The sequence below is a fragment of the Schistocerca americana genome, chromosome 7 (genome assembly GCF_021461395.2).
Source record: "Schistocerca americana isolate TAMUIC-IGC-003095 chromosome 7, iqSchAmer2.1, whole genome shotgun sequence".
Classification (NCBI taxonomy): Eukaryota; Metazoa; Arthropoda; class Insecta; order Orthoptera; family Acrididae; genus Schistocerca; species Schistocerca americana.
This window is the reverse complement of record NC_060125.1, coordinates 361,358,071-361,374,001: the sequence shown is the minus strand read 5'-3', so window position 1 is coordinate 361,374,001 and position 15,931 is coordinate 361,358,071. Positions and strand designations below refer to the sequence as shown.

The window sequence follows — 15,931 nt, the reverse complement described above, 5'->3', positions numbered from 1 at the left end:
TGGAGTGTGGCCATGTATGGAAGTGAAACATGGACGATAAATAGTTTGGACAAGAAGAAAATAGAAGCTTTCGAAATGTGGTGCTACAGAAGAATGCTGAAGATTAGATGGGTAGATCACATAACTAATGAGGAAGTATTGAATAGGATTGGGGAGAAGAGAAGTTTGTGGCACAACTTGACCAGAAGAAGGGATCGGTTGGTAGGACATGTTCTGAGGCATCAAGGGATCACCAATTTAGTATTGGAGGGCAGCGTGGAGGGTAAAAATCGTAGAGGGAGACCAAGAGATGAATACACTAAGCAGATTCAGAAGGATGTAGGTTGCAGTAGGTACTGGGAGATGAAAAAGCTTGCACAGGATAGAGTAGCATGGAGAGCTGCATCAAACCAGTCTCGGGACTGAAGACCACAACAACAACAACAGCAGCAAGACATAATAAGTGCCTTCTCTGCGTGATAGGAATGGAGATAATATCAGTTACATTGTTGCTAAAACAGGTTATTAATCACAGCCTTCTGAAATTCTTTCACTGATGAAGATGAAGTAGATATTCCATAATTCTAATGCTGACAATGTGAGTAGATATGCCCAGAGTAGTGAAGCAACTTAAATCACTTAATAAAAGCAAGTCTTGCAGCCAAACTGTATACCAATTAGGTTCCTTTCAGAGTATGTTAATGCAGTAGCTCCATACTTAACAATTAAATACAATCGCTCACTCGATAAAAGATCTGTACTCAAAGACTTAACAGTTGAACAGGTCACACCAATATTAAAGAAAGGCAACAGGAGTAATCCACTGAATTTACGGGCCTATATTATTAATGTCAACATGGAGCAAGATTTTTTAACATGTATTGTGTTTGAACATTATGAATTACCTCGAAGAGAATTGTCCATTGACACACAGTCAACACAGATTTAGAAAACTTTGTTCTTGTGAAACATAACTAGCTGTTTACTCATGCGAATTGTTGAGTGCAATTGGCAAGGGATTTCAAATTGATTCCACATTTCTAGATTTCCAGAAGGCTTTTGATGCTGTACCTCACAAGCAGCTTGTAATCATGTTGCGTGCTTATGGGAATATCATGTCAGTTATGCTACTGGATTTGTGATTTGCTGTCAGAGAGGTCACAGTTTGTAGTAACAGACAGAAAGTAATCGAGTAAAACAGAAGTGATTTCTGGCATTCCCCAAGGCCCTCTGCTGTTTGTTATCTGTATAAATGATTTAGGAGATAATCTGAGCAGCAATCTTAGGTTGCTTGCAGACGATGCAGTCATTTATCATCTAGAAAAGTCATTAGACGATAAAAACAAATTGCAAAAGGATGTAGATAAGATATCTGTATGGTGCGAAAATTGGCAATTGACCCTAAATAGTGGAAACACCTAGAAGATGTAACAGCTCTATTAGAGGGACTGCCTACACTATGATTGTTTGTCCTGTTTTGGAGTACTGCTGTGCAGTGTGGGATTCTTATCAGATACGATTTAGTACATTGAGCAAGTTCAAAGCAGAGTAGGATATTTTGTATTGTTGAGAAATAGGGGAGAGTGTGTCATGGACATGATACAGTATTTCGGGTGGACATAATTAAACAAAGGTGTTTCTTGTTGCGGCGGGATCTTCTCACGAAATTAGTAACACTATTTAAGCACTAAAATTTTAGTTTAGGCTTGATCATGACTTTTATGAAGGTGGTAAAAATTAGAGAGGGAGACCAAGATCTGACAACAGAATGAAGGTTCAAATGGATGTAGGCTACAGTAGTTACACAGAGACAAAGAAGCTTTCAAATATTTTGTTGACCCCAATCTTCATAAGGAGAAATGATCATCACAATGAAATAAGGAAAATCAGAGCTCGCACGGAAAGATATAGGAGTCTTTTTTTCCGTATGCTGTTTGAGAGTGGAATAATAGTGTTATTGTGAAGGTGGTGTGATGAACACACTGCCAGGCACTTAAGTGTGTTTTGCAGAGTATCCATGCAGATCTATATTTAGATGTAAAAATTGATCAAGAACTTTTAGAGATTTTTGGTAACAACATTTCCCCTTTATACATGTTGGTCAGAAACAGTCTGAAAAACTTTTAAGGTTGTTACAGGATAGGTCCTGCTGAGAAACAATTGTTAAGGAAAAAATTCAGTATGTTGTGCCGCTTCAGAGTTAGTAAGCATTGAAGTTAACGAATCAGACCTTTGCATGTGCAGAGTCAAGCGACCCACTAGAGACGTTGTTACCAAACATGTCCCCCAATTGGTTTCATAAAACCAAATGAGAGAGCAATACAAAAAATGGACGTGGAATGGTAGTAAGGATAGAACTCAAAACAATGGCTGAGCAGTCTCATGTGCTATCATCTACACTTTGAGAACAATGATACTAATTGTATCTGGCAGCCTGTGTGAATTTTCTTGCTCAACGGCCTGATTGGCTAACTTCATGTAAATTAAGTTGGAAATTGCATAATTTATCGAATTTTTTTCTTAACAATTATTTATCAGAACAACTTACCTGCCGCAATCTTGCAAGCTTTTCAAGCTACTTCTGACCATCCTGCGTATTACATATTTATTTATATACTATACATACAAAAATTATGTATATAAAAACACATACATATTCATGTGCAGCATTATGCCAAAATTTCAAAGCAATTGCTGAAGAACTTTCGAAGATTTAAGACTATGGGGAAAAAAAAAAAAAAAATTTAAATTTATATTTAAAAAACAAAGATTCTGTGACTTACCAAATGAGAAAGTGCTGGTAGATAGACACAAAAAAAAACACACACACATAAATTTCAAGCTTTCGCAACCCACGGTTGCTTCATCAGGAAAGAGGGAAGGAGCGGGAAAGACGAAAGGATGTGGGTTTTAAGGGAGAGGGTAAGGAATCATTCCAATCCAGGGAGCGGAAAAGGGACAGGTATACACTCTCGCTCGCGCACACGCACACACACACACATATACAGACACAGGCAGACATGTGTAAAGGCAAAGAGTTTGGGCAGAGATGTCAGTCGAGGCAGAAGTACAGAGGCAAAGATGTTGTTGAGTGACAAGTGATGTACGAGGGGCAGCAATTTTAAATTAGTGGAGGTTGAGGCCTGGTGGGTAACGGGAAGAGAGGATATATTGAAGGGCAAGTTCCCATCTCCGGAGTTCTGATAGGTTGGTGTTAGTGGGAAGTATCCAGATAACCAGGACGGTGTAACACTGCGAAGATGTGCTGGCCGTGTACCAAGGCATGTTTAGCCACAGGGTGATCCTCATTACCAACAAACACTGTCTGCCTGTGTCCATTCATGCGAATGGACAGTTTGTTACTGGTCATTCCCGCATAGAAGGCTTCACAGTGTAGGCAGGTCAGTTGGTAAATCAGGTGGGTGCTTTCACACGTGGCTCTGCCTTTGATCGTGTACATCTTCCGGGTTACAGGACTGGAGTAGGTGGTGGTGGGAGGGTGCATGGGACAGGTTTTACACCAGGGGCGGTTACAAGGATAGGAGCCAGAGGGTAGGGAAGGTGGTTTGGGGATTTCATAGGGATGAACCAAGAGGTTAGGAAGGTTAGGTAGGTGGTGGAAAGACGCTCTTGGTGGAGTGGGGAGGATTTCATGAAGGATGGATCTCATTTCAGGGCAGGATTTGAGGAAGTCGTATCCCTGCTGGATAGCCACATTCAGAGTCTGATCCAGTCGTAGAAAGTATCCTGTCACAAGTGGCGCACTTTTGTGGTTCTTCTGTGGGAGGTTCTGGGTTTGAGGGGATGAGGAAGTGGCTCTGGTTATTTGCTTCTGTACCAGGTCGGGAGGGTAGTTGCGGGATGCGAAAGCTGTTTTCAGGTTGTTGGTGTAAAGGTTCAGGGATTCAGTACTGGAGCAGATTCGTTTGCCATGAAGACCTAAGCTGTAGGGAAGGGACCGTTTGATGTGGAAGGGGTGGTAGCTGTCATAATGGAGGTACTGTTGCTTGTCGGTGAGTTTGATGTGGACGGATGTGTGAGGCTGGCCATTCGACAGATGGAAGTCAATGTTGAAAGTGACATGGGATTTGGAGTAGGACCAGGTGAATCTGATGGAACCAAAGGAGTTGAGGTTGGAGAGGAAATTCTGGAGTTGTTCTTCACTGTGAGTTCAGATCATGAAGATGTCATCAATAAATCTGTACCAAACTTTGGGTTGGCAGGCCTGGGTGGCCAAGAAAGCTTCCTCTAAGCGACCTATAAATAAGTTGGCGTACGAGGCGACCATCCTGGTACCCATGGCTGTTCACTTTAATTGTTGGTTTGTGTGGCCTTCAAAAGTGAAGAAGTTGTGAGTTAGGATGAAGCTGGCTAAGGTAATGAGGAAAGAGGTTTTAGGTAGGGTGGCAGGTGATCGGCGTGAAAGGAAGTGCTCCATTGCAGCGAGGCCCTGGACGTGCGGGATATTTGTGTATTGGGAAGTGGCATCAATGGTCAAGGGACTGCGTCAGCTTTCAGACAACACTACATACAAAGTTTGCCAAGGTAATCCCATTCCGCCTCGACTGACATCTCTGCCCAAACTCTTTGCCTTTACATATGTCTGCCTGTGTCTGTATATGTGCGGATGGATATGTGTGTGTGTGTGTGTGTGTGTGTGTGTGTGTGTGTGCGCGCGCGTGAATGTATACCTGTCCCTTTTTCCCCCTAAGGTAAGTTTTTCCGCTCCCGGGATTGGAGTGATTCCTTACCCTCTCCCTTAAAACCCACATTCTTTCGTCTTTCCCTCTCCTTCCCTCTTTCCTGATGAAGCAACCTATTGTGTCTATCTACCAGCGCTTTCTCGTGTGGTAAGTCACAGCATCTTTGTTTTTTAGTATATTTTTCCCAAGTGGAATGCTTCTTCCTATTCTATTCATAAATTTGTATTTATATAGATAATGAAAATCATTTAAGTTATTACTTACACAACACAATTCAAAATTGTGAATGTACCTGTAGTTTCAGAATGAGTGTCCAATACATGTATCAGTAGTCCGATGCATACTATTGAATGTGTCGGGTAGCAATGTGAAAATATTGTATGCTGTGAGCTTCACAGTTTGTATGAATTTTATAAAGGACACTTTATAAGTATTTATGTACGGGCTGGTATTTGAACATACCTACACTTACGTCTACAGGATGTTCAGAAATTCCTATTACAAACTTCTTGGACTTACAGAAGGAACTGAGTGCATAATATTTTGAATAGGAACCCATGCCCAGAGGCATACTATTTCCACACTACAACCATTGAAAACATTTTATATGGAGGTATGCAATAGGGTAGTCATGGTGTTTGTGGGGAGGGGGGAGGGGGGGGGTTATTTCAGATCAGCTAATGATCATTTCACATCTGTCCTACCTCTCTGACTTGGTTCAAGCCTCATTTACGTGTCTACGAGTGTTAGTACAACATGGTTGAGAACACATTAGCAGACCACAACATGATCTTTCTGAATATCAAAGTTCATGGTAATGAAAGAGATGCCCATCACCTTCTTAGAGATCGTTATCTACAACTTCCAACTCCACAGCGTACCTTTTTCACCACAATCATGCAATGGCTTCGAGAGATGATTCCAGCACCATCAGCAGGTATTACTGTGTTGCTCCAAGGAGATTCCACATATCATAGTTGGAATAGGCTATCGCCATCACTTTCTTCAAGATCGGTATCTACAACATTCAACTCCATAGCGTACTCTTTTCGCCACAATTATGCAATGGCTTTGAGAGAGGACACCCACCACCATCATCAGGTGTGACTGTGGTGCTTCAAGGAGATTCCACAAGCCCAAGTTGGAAGAGGCCGTACTGCACACATTGAAGAGGACCTGTCGAGTATATGAGCAGTTCCTTAGCTATTGGTGCTGTAAACAAGTGATATACTGGCTCACGCCTAAACAATTACTTGTAAAGGTGGTCACATTACCGACATGTTTTTCAAACGGTTGCAGCACAGAAACATTATGTTTCCGGACATGAGTTCCAGTTCGAAATACTATTACTCACTTCCTTCTATGAGTCCTAGAAGTTTGTAATTAGAATTTCTGAACACCCTGTATACTCTCCTGTATACTCAGCAAGCCACCTAAGGTGTTTGTTGGAGAGTACTTTGTGTACCACTGTCACAAATAGTTTATGGGGAGAATGAGTGCCAATAAACCTCCATGTGGGCTTGAATCTTGCTAATTTTATGTTCCTGGTCTTTTCACGAGATACACATAGGAGGAATCAGTATGTTTGTTGATGATTCTAAGAATATGCCCCTTGGAACTTTAACAATAAACTGCAACTTGAAGCAGAACATCTTTCTTGCAGCTTCGCCCACTGGAGTTGGTTGATTATCTCTGGGATCTGTAACGAAATGTGCTACTCTTCTTAGGATCTTCTCAACTTCCTCTTATCAGTCCTGTCTGGTAAAAATCCAGTACTGGCGAGCAGTATTCAAGTATTGGTTGAATGAGCATTATGTATGCTACTTCCTTTATTGATGGACTACATTTCATGAGGATTATTCCAGTGAATCTGTCTGACATCTGCCTTACTCTTGATTAATTTTGTGTGGTCGTTCCACATCGGATCTTTCTGTACACATACTCTTAGATGTTTTATGGGAGTAACTGCTTACTGGGATTGTTCTGCAATTGTGTAATCATGTAATAAATGGTCTCCCTATTTATTTGCAGTATGTTACATTCATTTACATTGAGAATCTTTTGCCATTCCTTGAAACAAGTGTCAATCCTCTGCAGGGGTCCTGCATTTCGCTACAGTTTCCTAGCATTGCAACTCCCCCATATATAACATCATCATCTGCAAAACACCTCATGGAACTCCCAAAGTTATTTACTGGATCATTTATATGTTGTTGTTGTTGTTGTTGTTGTGGTCTACAGTCCTGAGACTGGTTTGATACAGCTCTCCATACTACTCGATCCTGTGCAAGCTTCATCATCTCCCAGTACCTACTGCAGCCTACATCCTTCTGAATCTGCTTAGTGTATTCATCTCTTGGTCTCCCCCTACGATTTTTACCCTCCATGCTGCCCTCCAGTACCAAATAGGTGATCCCTTGATGCCTCAGAACATGTCCTACCAACCGATCCCTTCTTCTAGTCAAGTTGTGCCACAAACTCCTCTTCTCCCCAATTCTATTCAATACCTCCTCATTACTTATGTGATCTACCCATCTAATCTTCAGCATTCTTCTGTAGCACCACATTTGGAAAGCTTCTATTCTCTTCTTGTCCGAACTATTTATCGTCCATGTTTCACTTCCATACATGGCTACACTCCATACAAATACTTTCAGAAACAACTTCCTGACACTTATATCTATACTCGATGTTAACAAATTTCTCTTCTTCAGAAACACTTTCCTTGCCATTGCCAGTCTACATTTTATATCCTGTCTACTTCGACCATCATCAGTTATTTTGCTCCCGAAATAGCAAAACTCCTTTACTACTTTAAGTGTCTCATTTCCTAATCTAATTCCCTCAGCGTCACCCGACTTAATTCGACTACATTCCATTATCCTCGTTTTGCTTTTGTTGATGTTCATCTTCTACCCTCCTTTCAAGACACTGTCCATTCAGTTCAACTGCTCTTCCAAGTCCTTTGCTGTCTCTGACAGAATTACAATGTCATCGGCAAACCTCATTTATATATATTGTCAAAAGTAACGTTCCTGTAAACCTGCCTGGGGCACTTCTGAAGTTACTTTTACTTCTGAGGACTTCTCTCCATTCAGGATGAAATGTTGTGTTCTCTTTGCAAGAAACTCTTCTGTCCATTCACACAGTTGGTCTGATGCTATGTACACTAGCATTTTATTCATTAGGCAGCAGTTTGGAACTGTATCAAATGGCTTCTTCAAGTAAAGAAACATTGTATCTACCTGGGTGCCAAGCATTTACTGATTTCTGGACTTCACATGTTCATTATTTTGGGAACCCATCTTGAGTCCTACAGAGGAGTTTTTCAGCCTCCAGGAATGTCATAAAATGCGAGCATAAAATGTGTTCCAAAACTGACCAATGTCAGAGATATAAGCCTATAGTTTTGCTTGTCTGTTCAGCAGTGCTTCTTGCAAATGGGAATGACCTATGCTTTTTTCCAATAATCATCTACATCTACCCCCTGCAAACCACTGTGAACTACATGGCAGAGAGTACATTCCATTCACTTTTGGCGAACAAGAAGAATGATTGTTTGAATGCCTCTGTGTGTGCTGTAACTATTCTAATCTTATCCTCACAGTCTCTGTGAGAGCGATATGCAAGAGATTGTAGTATATTCATAGAGTCAACATTTAAAGCCGATTCTTGAAAATTTGGTATTAAACTTTCTCGCGATAGTTTACATCTATCTTCAAGACTCTGCCAGTTCAGTTTCTTCAGCATCTGTGCAAAACTTTTCCCCAGGTTAAACAAACCTGTGACTATTCACGATGTCCTGATATGTGTATGTTCAATATCCCATGTTATTCCTGTTTGGTATGGGTTCCACACACTTGAGATACATTCTAGAATGGGTCGTACAAGTGATTTGTAAACAGTCTCCTTTTTAGACTGATTGCGCTTCCCAGTTTCCTACCAATAAATTGAAGTGTGCCACCTGCTTTATCCAGAATTGAACTTATGATCACAGAGGCACATTCCATTTCGTATCCCCACAAAGTGTTACATCCAGATATTTGTAACACTTGGCCAATTCCAAATGTGACTTATTGATATTATAGTCACAGGATACTATGTATTTTTTCATTTTGTTAAGTGCACAGCTTTACATTTCTGAACATTTAAAGCAAGTTGCCTATTTTTACCACTTTGAAATCTTAACAAGATCTGACTAAATATTTACTCAGTTTCTTTCACAGTTCTTCATTATAGATAACTGCAGAAGTGCAGAACGTCTGAGGTTACTATTAATATTATCTGAAGGGTCATTTAGATACAACATACTGCATCATCTGCAAAAAGTCTGAGGTTAGTATTAATATTGTCCGTAAGGTCATTAATATACAACATGAACAGCAAGGGTCTTGACACACTTCCTGGGGCACACCCAAAGTTACTTCTACATCTGACGACGACAATTCCCCAACCAAGATAACGTGCTGTGTTCTCCATACCGATAAGTCATCAATCCAGTCACAAATTTCACTTGATACCCCATATGATCAAACTTTTGACAATAAGTGTAGATGTGGTGTGTCAAATGCTTTTTGGAAATCAAGAAATACTGTGCCTACCTGACTCCCACCCTCAGACTTCGAGAAGAATATAATAATTCCAATCCCAAAGAAGGCAGGTGTTGACAGATGTGAAAATTACTGAACTATCAGTTTAATAAGTCACAGCTGCAAAATACTAACGCGAATTCTTTACCGACGAATGGAAAAACTGGTAGAAACGGACCTCGGGGAAGATCAGTTTGGATTCCGTAGAAATGTTGGAACACGTGAGGCAATACTAACCTTACGACTTATCTTAGAAGAAAGAGTAAGAAAAGGCAAACCTACGTTTCTAGCATTTGTTGAGAAAGCTTTTGACAATGTTAACTGGAATACTCTCTTTCAAATTCTGAAGGTGGCAGGGGTAAAATACAGGGAGCGAAAGGCTGTTTTCAATTTTTACAGAAACCAGATGCCAGTTGTAAGAGTCGAAAATACAAATGCTTCCTCTGAAAGTAAACCGATTGTTGTGAATATCAAGAATACCAACCAACAAGAAACTAACTTGCATTGTTGTGGAGATGAGAAATACAAAATCCTACTAAGGGAAATTTTAAGTTTTATCAACCCACAAAAAATTGCTGTACGTATTCAAGTGAAGAGCAAACAAAAAACTAAGTATTCTTATATTTGTGTTGATATTGTGTTGAATTTGTAATTAAAGAATTGCTTTTATGTATGGCGTAAAATACTGTTTTTTTAATTGATTAGAATGTTGGTTGCTGGGCACTCTTATAAGAGAGATGGAAATTGTTAGCTGTACTACGTTTCTGTAGTACACTTGAAGTAGAGCAAAATTTTGAAAGGTACCCCTAAATATAGTAAAGTTATTATCCGCACACTTGACATACATCTCAAAGACCTCTGGGAATTAGAGGAAACATTTAATCTGTTGTCAGTCTCCTTTTCTGTTGATATGGGCTGTATATTAATTGAATCATAGGGCTAATAGATCTAAAGTGTTAAACATAATTTCATGAAGAATTTTGTACAAAATCAGTCTCATATATATCTCTAACTGAGGAGGTTGAGAAACCAGCCAACCAGTTGCAAATAAAGTTTTGTTCCTCCTTGATCTAGGTTTCGATATTTGTAAAAATTTCTTCTTGAGAAATAGTGGGCCTTGTTATATCACATGATGGAACATTAGATTGATGAAGCTGAGCAGTTCTTGTCATATACAAAATTGACAAAACAAGAATCATCACAAGCAATGGCTTTAGATAGCAGCCAGATTACACATATCGTACCGCAGAATGAATGCTCACTAGTGAATGCCCACAGGTAGAGGCTCTTGTCAACATAAAATTGTAATAGGCATCATAGGATAAAATATTTGCATAAGTTATGTGTACATCATGCCAGAGACTTATTTGGATAAGTTACATGTACATCATGCCAGGATCTTAGTCTCTGGCAGGATGTACACATAACTTATGCAAATATTTTATCCTGTGTCGCCTATTACATTTTTGTGTTGACAAGAGCCTCTCCCTGTTTCAACGTTGAATACGACAAGAGCCACTCGGCTTCATCTAATCTAATGTACCATCATGTTATGTAATAAGGCCTGGCCCACTGCTTCTGAAGAAGATATTTTTACAAATATTGAAACCTAGGTCAAGGACTTATAAACCTTTATTTGCAACTGGTTGGCTGATTTTTCAACCTCTTCAGATTTACACAGTTGCTCTTTCGCAGCCATGTTAAGATTTCTATAACTATGCTGATAAACTTTAATTTTCCACAACTTCACAAGCCTCCAGATATGAATATTCCTATATTAGGAAATAGGTGAAAATTAAGTAGCTACTTTATAAATCAGGTCATTCATTCATTCATTCATTCTTTTCACAATTTGTTGAAGTAACTCTGTCTATAGGTGCTTATTGGCTCTCTTTGCTTAATACAGTGGTGCCCAGTAAGATGTAAAAGGCACAGTAATAAATGTTCGTTAACAATTAGTATTTTCTTGTTTCATATTAGAAGGCAATGGTCACAAGATGCACATAGATGTCTCTAGAACTTTAAATGAAGAAGATTTTAGTTATTTTAAATCTCATTAATATTATCATCAGATGCTTGTACAATTAGAATTGTTGACAGCTGTCCTTCATATCCACAAAAATAACACCTGCTTCTCCATCTCCCCTTCATTTCAAGTCCTGTTCGTTAAGAGTTCCCACCCCCAGTACCTTTTTGACATTTGCTTGAGTCAGCTCACTGTGGACTGATCAATGAATGGTACTGAAGTAGATGGTAGATAACTATGACCAACTCATTTTGACAAGATTTTAGTCATTCCTTGGCGTTATTCCAGTAGAAAATGAGAGAAATTTGTTGTACTCTCTTGGATAATAATTTTTGCTTAAGGTATTTTTTCCACAAGTCTTTGTTTTTTTTTTTCACTTTGTATGCCATTGGAATGTGTTGAGTGTGAAATAACAGAGAAACTGTACTTGAAGAACTTTTCTGTCTTTGTATTCCTTTTGCTAACTTCAAGATATGAAACTGAAGGTTTGTACAATTCGTTGGTAGATTTTTATCAAAAGACACATCTCTGGCAAGAGGAGAGAAGCCAGTTTAATTATGATTAGCCCTCTTGATTTAGCCTCCCACCCACCCCATCCCCTCTGTCCATATATTACTTCAACCAATATTATCCTTTCAGTAAGGCCACAACTGTTGTTTTCTTCTCCTATCTGTACAGTAGCCACCTACACAAAACCATGTCTTATGCAGCTGATGGGATATTAAAGTATAATGGAAGAGAGAGAGAGAGAGAGAGAGAGAGAGAGAGAGAGAGAGAGAGAGAGAGAAGGTGGGAGGGTGTTGAATTCAGCTTTGAATTCAGCTGCCCATTTCTAAACCATTGAAAATGAAGGATCAAATTCCTTATGAATCTTTCCATTGGTGAAAAGACATCGACAACAAGGAATTTTACACCACCACTACCTCATTTTATGAATTTAAACAAAAGACATGCAACTATTTTTTCAAATGGAAAATGCTATTCTGTCAGGCAAGTTGACACTTGACTTGATATTATTGCCTAGTGTGTACCAAAATTGGAACAAAATGCAATGTTTTGTTGATTTGAATACCTTCTTTATGCCTGGCCAAGACCTCTTCACTTGACCCTTGTACACTATTTTACACATGGCAACGGTAATGAGAAATTCTTGAATAAGGAATTTTGTTTTAGTTTAGAGACTGCATTTTGTGGTAAGAAAATAACAGCTTATAAATTCATAAATGAAGTTAATAATTGACAAGAGCTGTAAATCTCGCAGTGAAATCTTTGAAGAGTAATAAAATGCAGTATTCTTAAATATTTTGTGCCTCCTGGGAAACATCTGGATTATTCTTAAAAACACAAAAATGGAACAGATTTGAAGTAGTGAGAAAATTCCATTAAAAAAATACAGATTTTTTTTTTGAGTAATGAATGTGTATTGTATTACTAAGATTGCTGTGATGTTAAGTATTTTAAATATATTTTTCTTCTTTGTTCAGATATACAGTTGTGATTGACTGCACTCATTGTTTGGTTTTGTAGATAAAAGCCAACAAGAAGTTAGTGGAGAGCGAGAGCATGCAATGGCCTTATATCTGGCTTGCCGCCACCTGCCAGCACAGCTTCTCTCATCACCAGGCGAGCGTGCTGGCATGCTTGCAGAAGCAGCGAAGACTCTAGAGAGAATTGGTGACCGAAAGAGGCTTGGGGAATGCTACAATCTTATGAAATCTCTTGGTAGCAGTTCTGTCACAAATTAAGTGATCTTAGTATTTTATGAGACACAATTGACATTCCAAATCTTTTTAGTTTCTCTCCAAGTCTGGACAAGCATTGAAACAATTGCAATTGACATTTCTGTCTTTTGTTTCTTAAACTAAGTAAACTCCATCAATCTCCTCCTGCAGTATGATTAATTTGTTTGCATTGAAAATCCAAAGATAACCCAGGCCAATGAAAAATGTCTTTAGCTAATTTTTGCTACGTAATGGCTCAATCTCAAGGATTTTTGTATACTAAATTCAAATCTGACTTCAGTTTTTTCCCATCACATAAGTTTTACCGCAACATGACTTCTTTATAAACTAGAAAATTAGCAAAACATTTGTAATTGTAATGAAAAGTAATTTAATTTTCTAGCATGAGTGAAGGTTTTATACTAAGGACATGCGTGAAAAAAAGTCGTTATTGCATAGCACTTACGTGTCCACTGACTTAACGTAAATTTTCTGTATACGCCATTGACTTACATTAATTTTCTCTATCCTCCTTAAAGCATCTACCATTGCTTTCACTGTGGCGAATTGCCTTTTGTACGTCTCAAAGTGATGCACAGTCTCTCTTATTGTATGGGTGCTCCAGCAATTGTGATACCTTTTGTCATCACTTTAATGATTTGATGAAAGTGCTCACCTTGTTCCTCTCCGACATACACAAATTTGCAGGGAGAAAATTGTGGCATGTGCTCAAAAATGAAAATTGAGCCCCATTAAACAGCCTAACTTCATGGACTTTTTCAGCATATCAATTACAACAGAAATGTGATGTGGGTCTTTTTTATTACCTGAGAACTTGGTAACAAACACCTCCTCCCTCCCTCTTACTCAGTCATTTATGATTTGAAGATGGAATGAAACATCATTTTTCAAATATTAGATCCAAACAACCCAACTGCTTTTAATTTTCCCCTGATAAATGGGGAATTTGCTCGCTGAAATTCTTGAAAATTTCTCCGTCTTAGGACAAACTATTCATGAAAGATAAATCTTATGTGCAAATATTCAAACTCTGGGGCCAAAAGGTTAGCATTAAGACTAAGTATCCACAGTTAATGTCCTTTCGTAAAGGTCACACCTAAAATGCTGCAGTTTATTAAAGAGTGCAACATATTTTGTACAGATTCAGTAGTTTCTTTTCCTTCCCTGCCTAACAGGTATACCAAGTCCTCTGGCTCAGCAGGTCTGTGGGACTGCCCCCATTCTGCACCATTGACAGCTGTCAGATCTAAAGAGTATGAGGAGTATCGGCAGCTGGCCTTGGCTCTGGCATGTTCGTGAAGATCACCTTGAAGCTGATATCAGTGTTCTTGATCTATGGTAGCAATTGCACAAACGCTCGCATACTGCTTCAGTCTCAGTTCTGTGTACTGCAGATTTTGGAGCGGTGTTATCGAATGCAAGTGCCATTTTGGGCCAACAGCAGTTTCTAGATTCTTCTCAAACCCAATGGCCAACATTATTGAGAATGTTGTGTTTGGGCCTGGGGGATGGAAGTTCTGTAGAATTTGTTTTGCAGATGACAGTGCTCAACAACCTGCGGAATAGTATTCGTGGGCCTGACATGGAGTACGTAAAGTGTGACAAAATCCTCTATTTGAAAACAAAAGTGTTATAGTTTACTTGAAGAAACATTCGGTGTACATGAACCACTAATGATTCCTTCCACTTCTATCCCAAAACTTAAAATAGGTAAAATTGCATTAAAAAAAATATATTAATTTCAAAAAATGGTAGTTAATATGGATTTATTAAAAAGCTTATTTTTCCTTGGCCTGGATAATTTTTTTAATAGAATATCATCAGCTGTTGTTAAAAAGTAAGGGTATTTTCTTAATCATGTGATCATTTCATCTGTCTTTAATGTGAGATCATAGTTATTAAAAGAACTAGATTTACAGTTAAATGCAAAAAAATATTTTCAACAATTATGCAAGTACGAAGGAGTTAATTTTTGTTAGTCCACTTTAAATTGCTTTACAGTTTGTCCTTATTTCATTTAAAATCTCTTCATAATAGAAAATGTAGCGGATTACAAACAAAGAAAAAAAATGTTGCAGAGTTCTTAAATCATATTTATTAAACTTGTTGACGCACTGTAATTCTGGTGAATTTGTAATATTTTGTAAATATGTAGGGAAAGAGGAAACTCAGATTATTTTCATATAATTTTCCACATTCGTACTAAGAGTAATTCATGTGTGACATCACTCTATAAGTTTTATTGTAGAGAATAAACTAGCCACTTAAACTACCACAAATTACTGTATACAAACCCTCACTCTGTTTTGTTATTGTCTCATTCATTGGATGTTAAAGTAAGATGTGTTAGAATCTGAGTATTTTCTTTATCATATGGTTATAAATACTCATTGATTCCAAAACTATTTTAAACTGTTTACATATCTATTATTTCTTGTAATTCTTTTGTGCTTCTGAGTTTTCCAGTCACTCAGAGAGAGAGAGAGAGAGAGAGAGAGTGAGAGTGTTTTACACAATTGTACAGTACAACTTTTGTAACTTAAATAAATTTTATAAGAATAAGAGTTCAAGCAGTGTCAATTTATTCCTATCTTAGTTGCCTTAATGTACTCTCTTCTGTGGTGTGGATAATTTAATTTGATTGTTTCACTTTTATCTGTGCTGGGACACCATGCATGTCAACATAAGAGTGAAGAACGAGATTATGAACAACTTCCAGTTATTTTTTCCTCTCATTTATTCTCATTACCAGGCAGGGGAAATTTCTTGTTTGTTCTCATCAATGTAATAACCTACTTCACTGTGTTTACATGAGATTAATCATGGACCCATATCTAAGTTAACGCTTCTAAAACTGCACAATATTAGAGGTTGGAAACCGATATTGCAGAC

General features: G+C 38.4%; 1 protein-coding gene across 2 annotated transcripts in view; it reads left to right on the top strand.

Moving 5' to 3' along the window:
- LOC124621884 (sterol regulatory element-binding protein 1) overlaps nucleotides 1–15,587 on the top strand; it is an 85,102-nt gene extending 69,515 nt beyond the window's left edge. For both annotated transcript variants that reach the window (XM_047147354.1, XM_047147355.1), the window contains exon 15: nucleotides 12,825–15,587. In XM_047147354.1, the coding sequence (XP_047003310.1) occupies nucleotides 12,825–13,042 (218 nt within the window). In that variant the 3' untranslated portion in view covers nucleotides 13,043–15,587. The remainder of the gene's footprint in view (nucleotides 1–12,824) is intronic.
- Nucleotides 15,588–15,931: the final 344 nt, after the last annotated feature.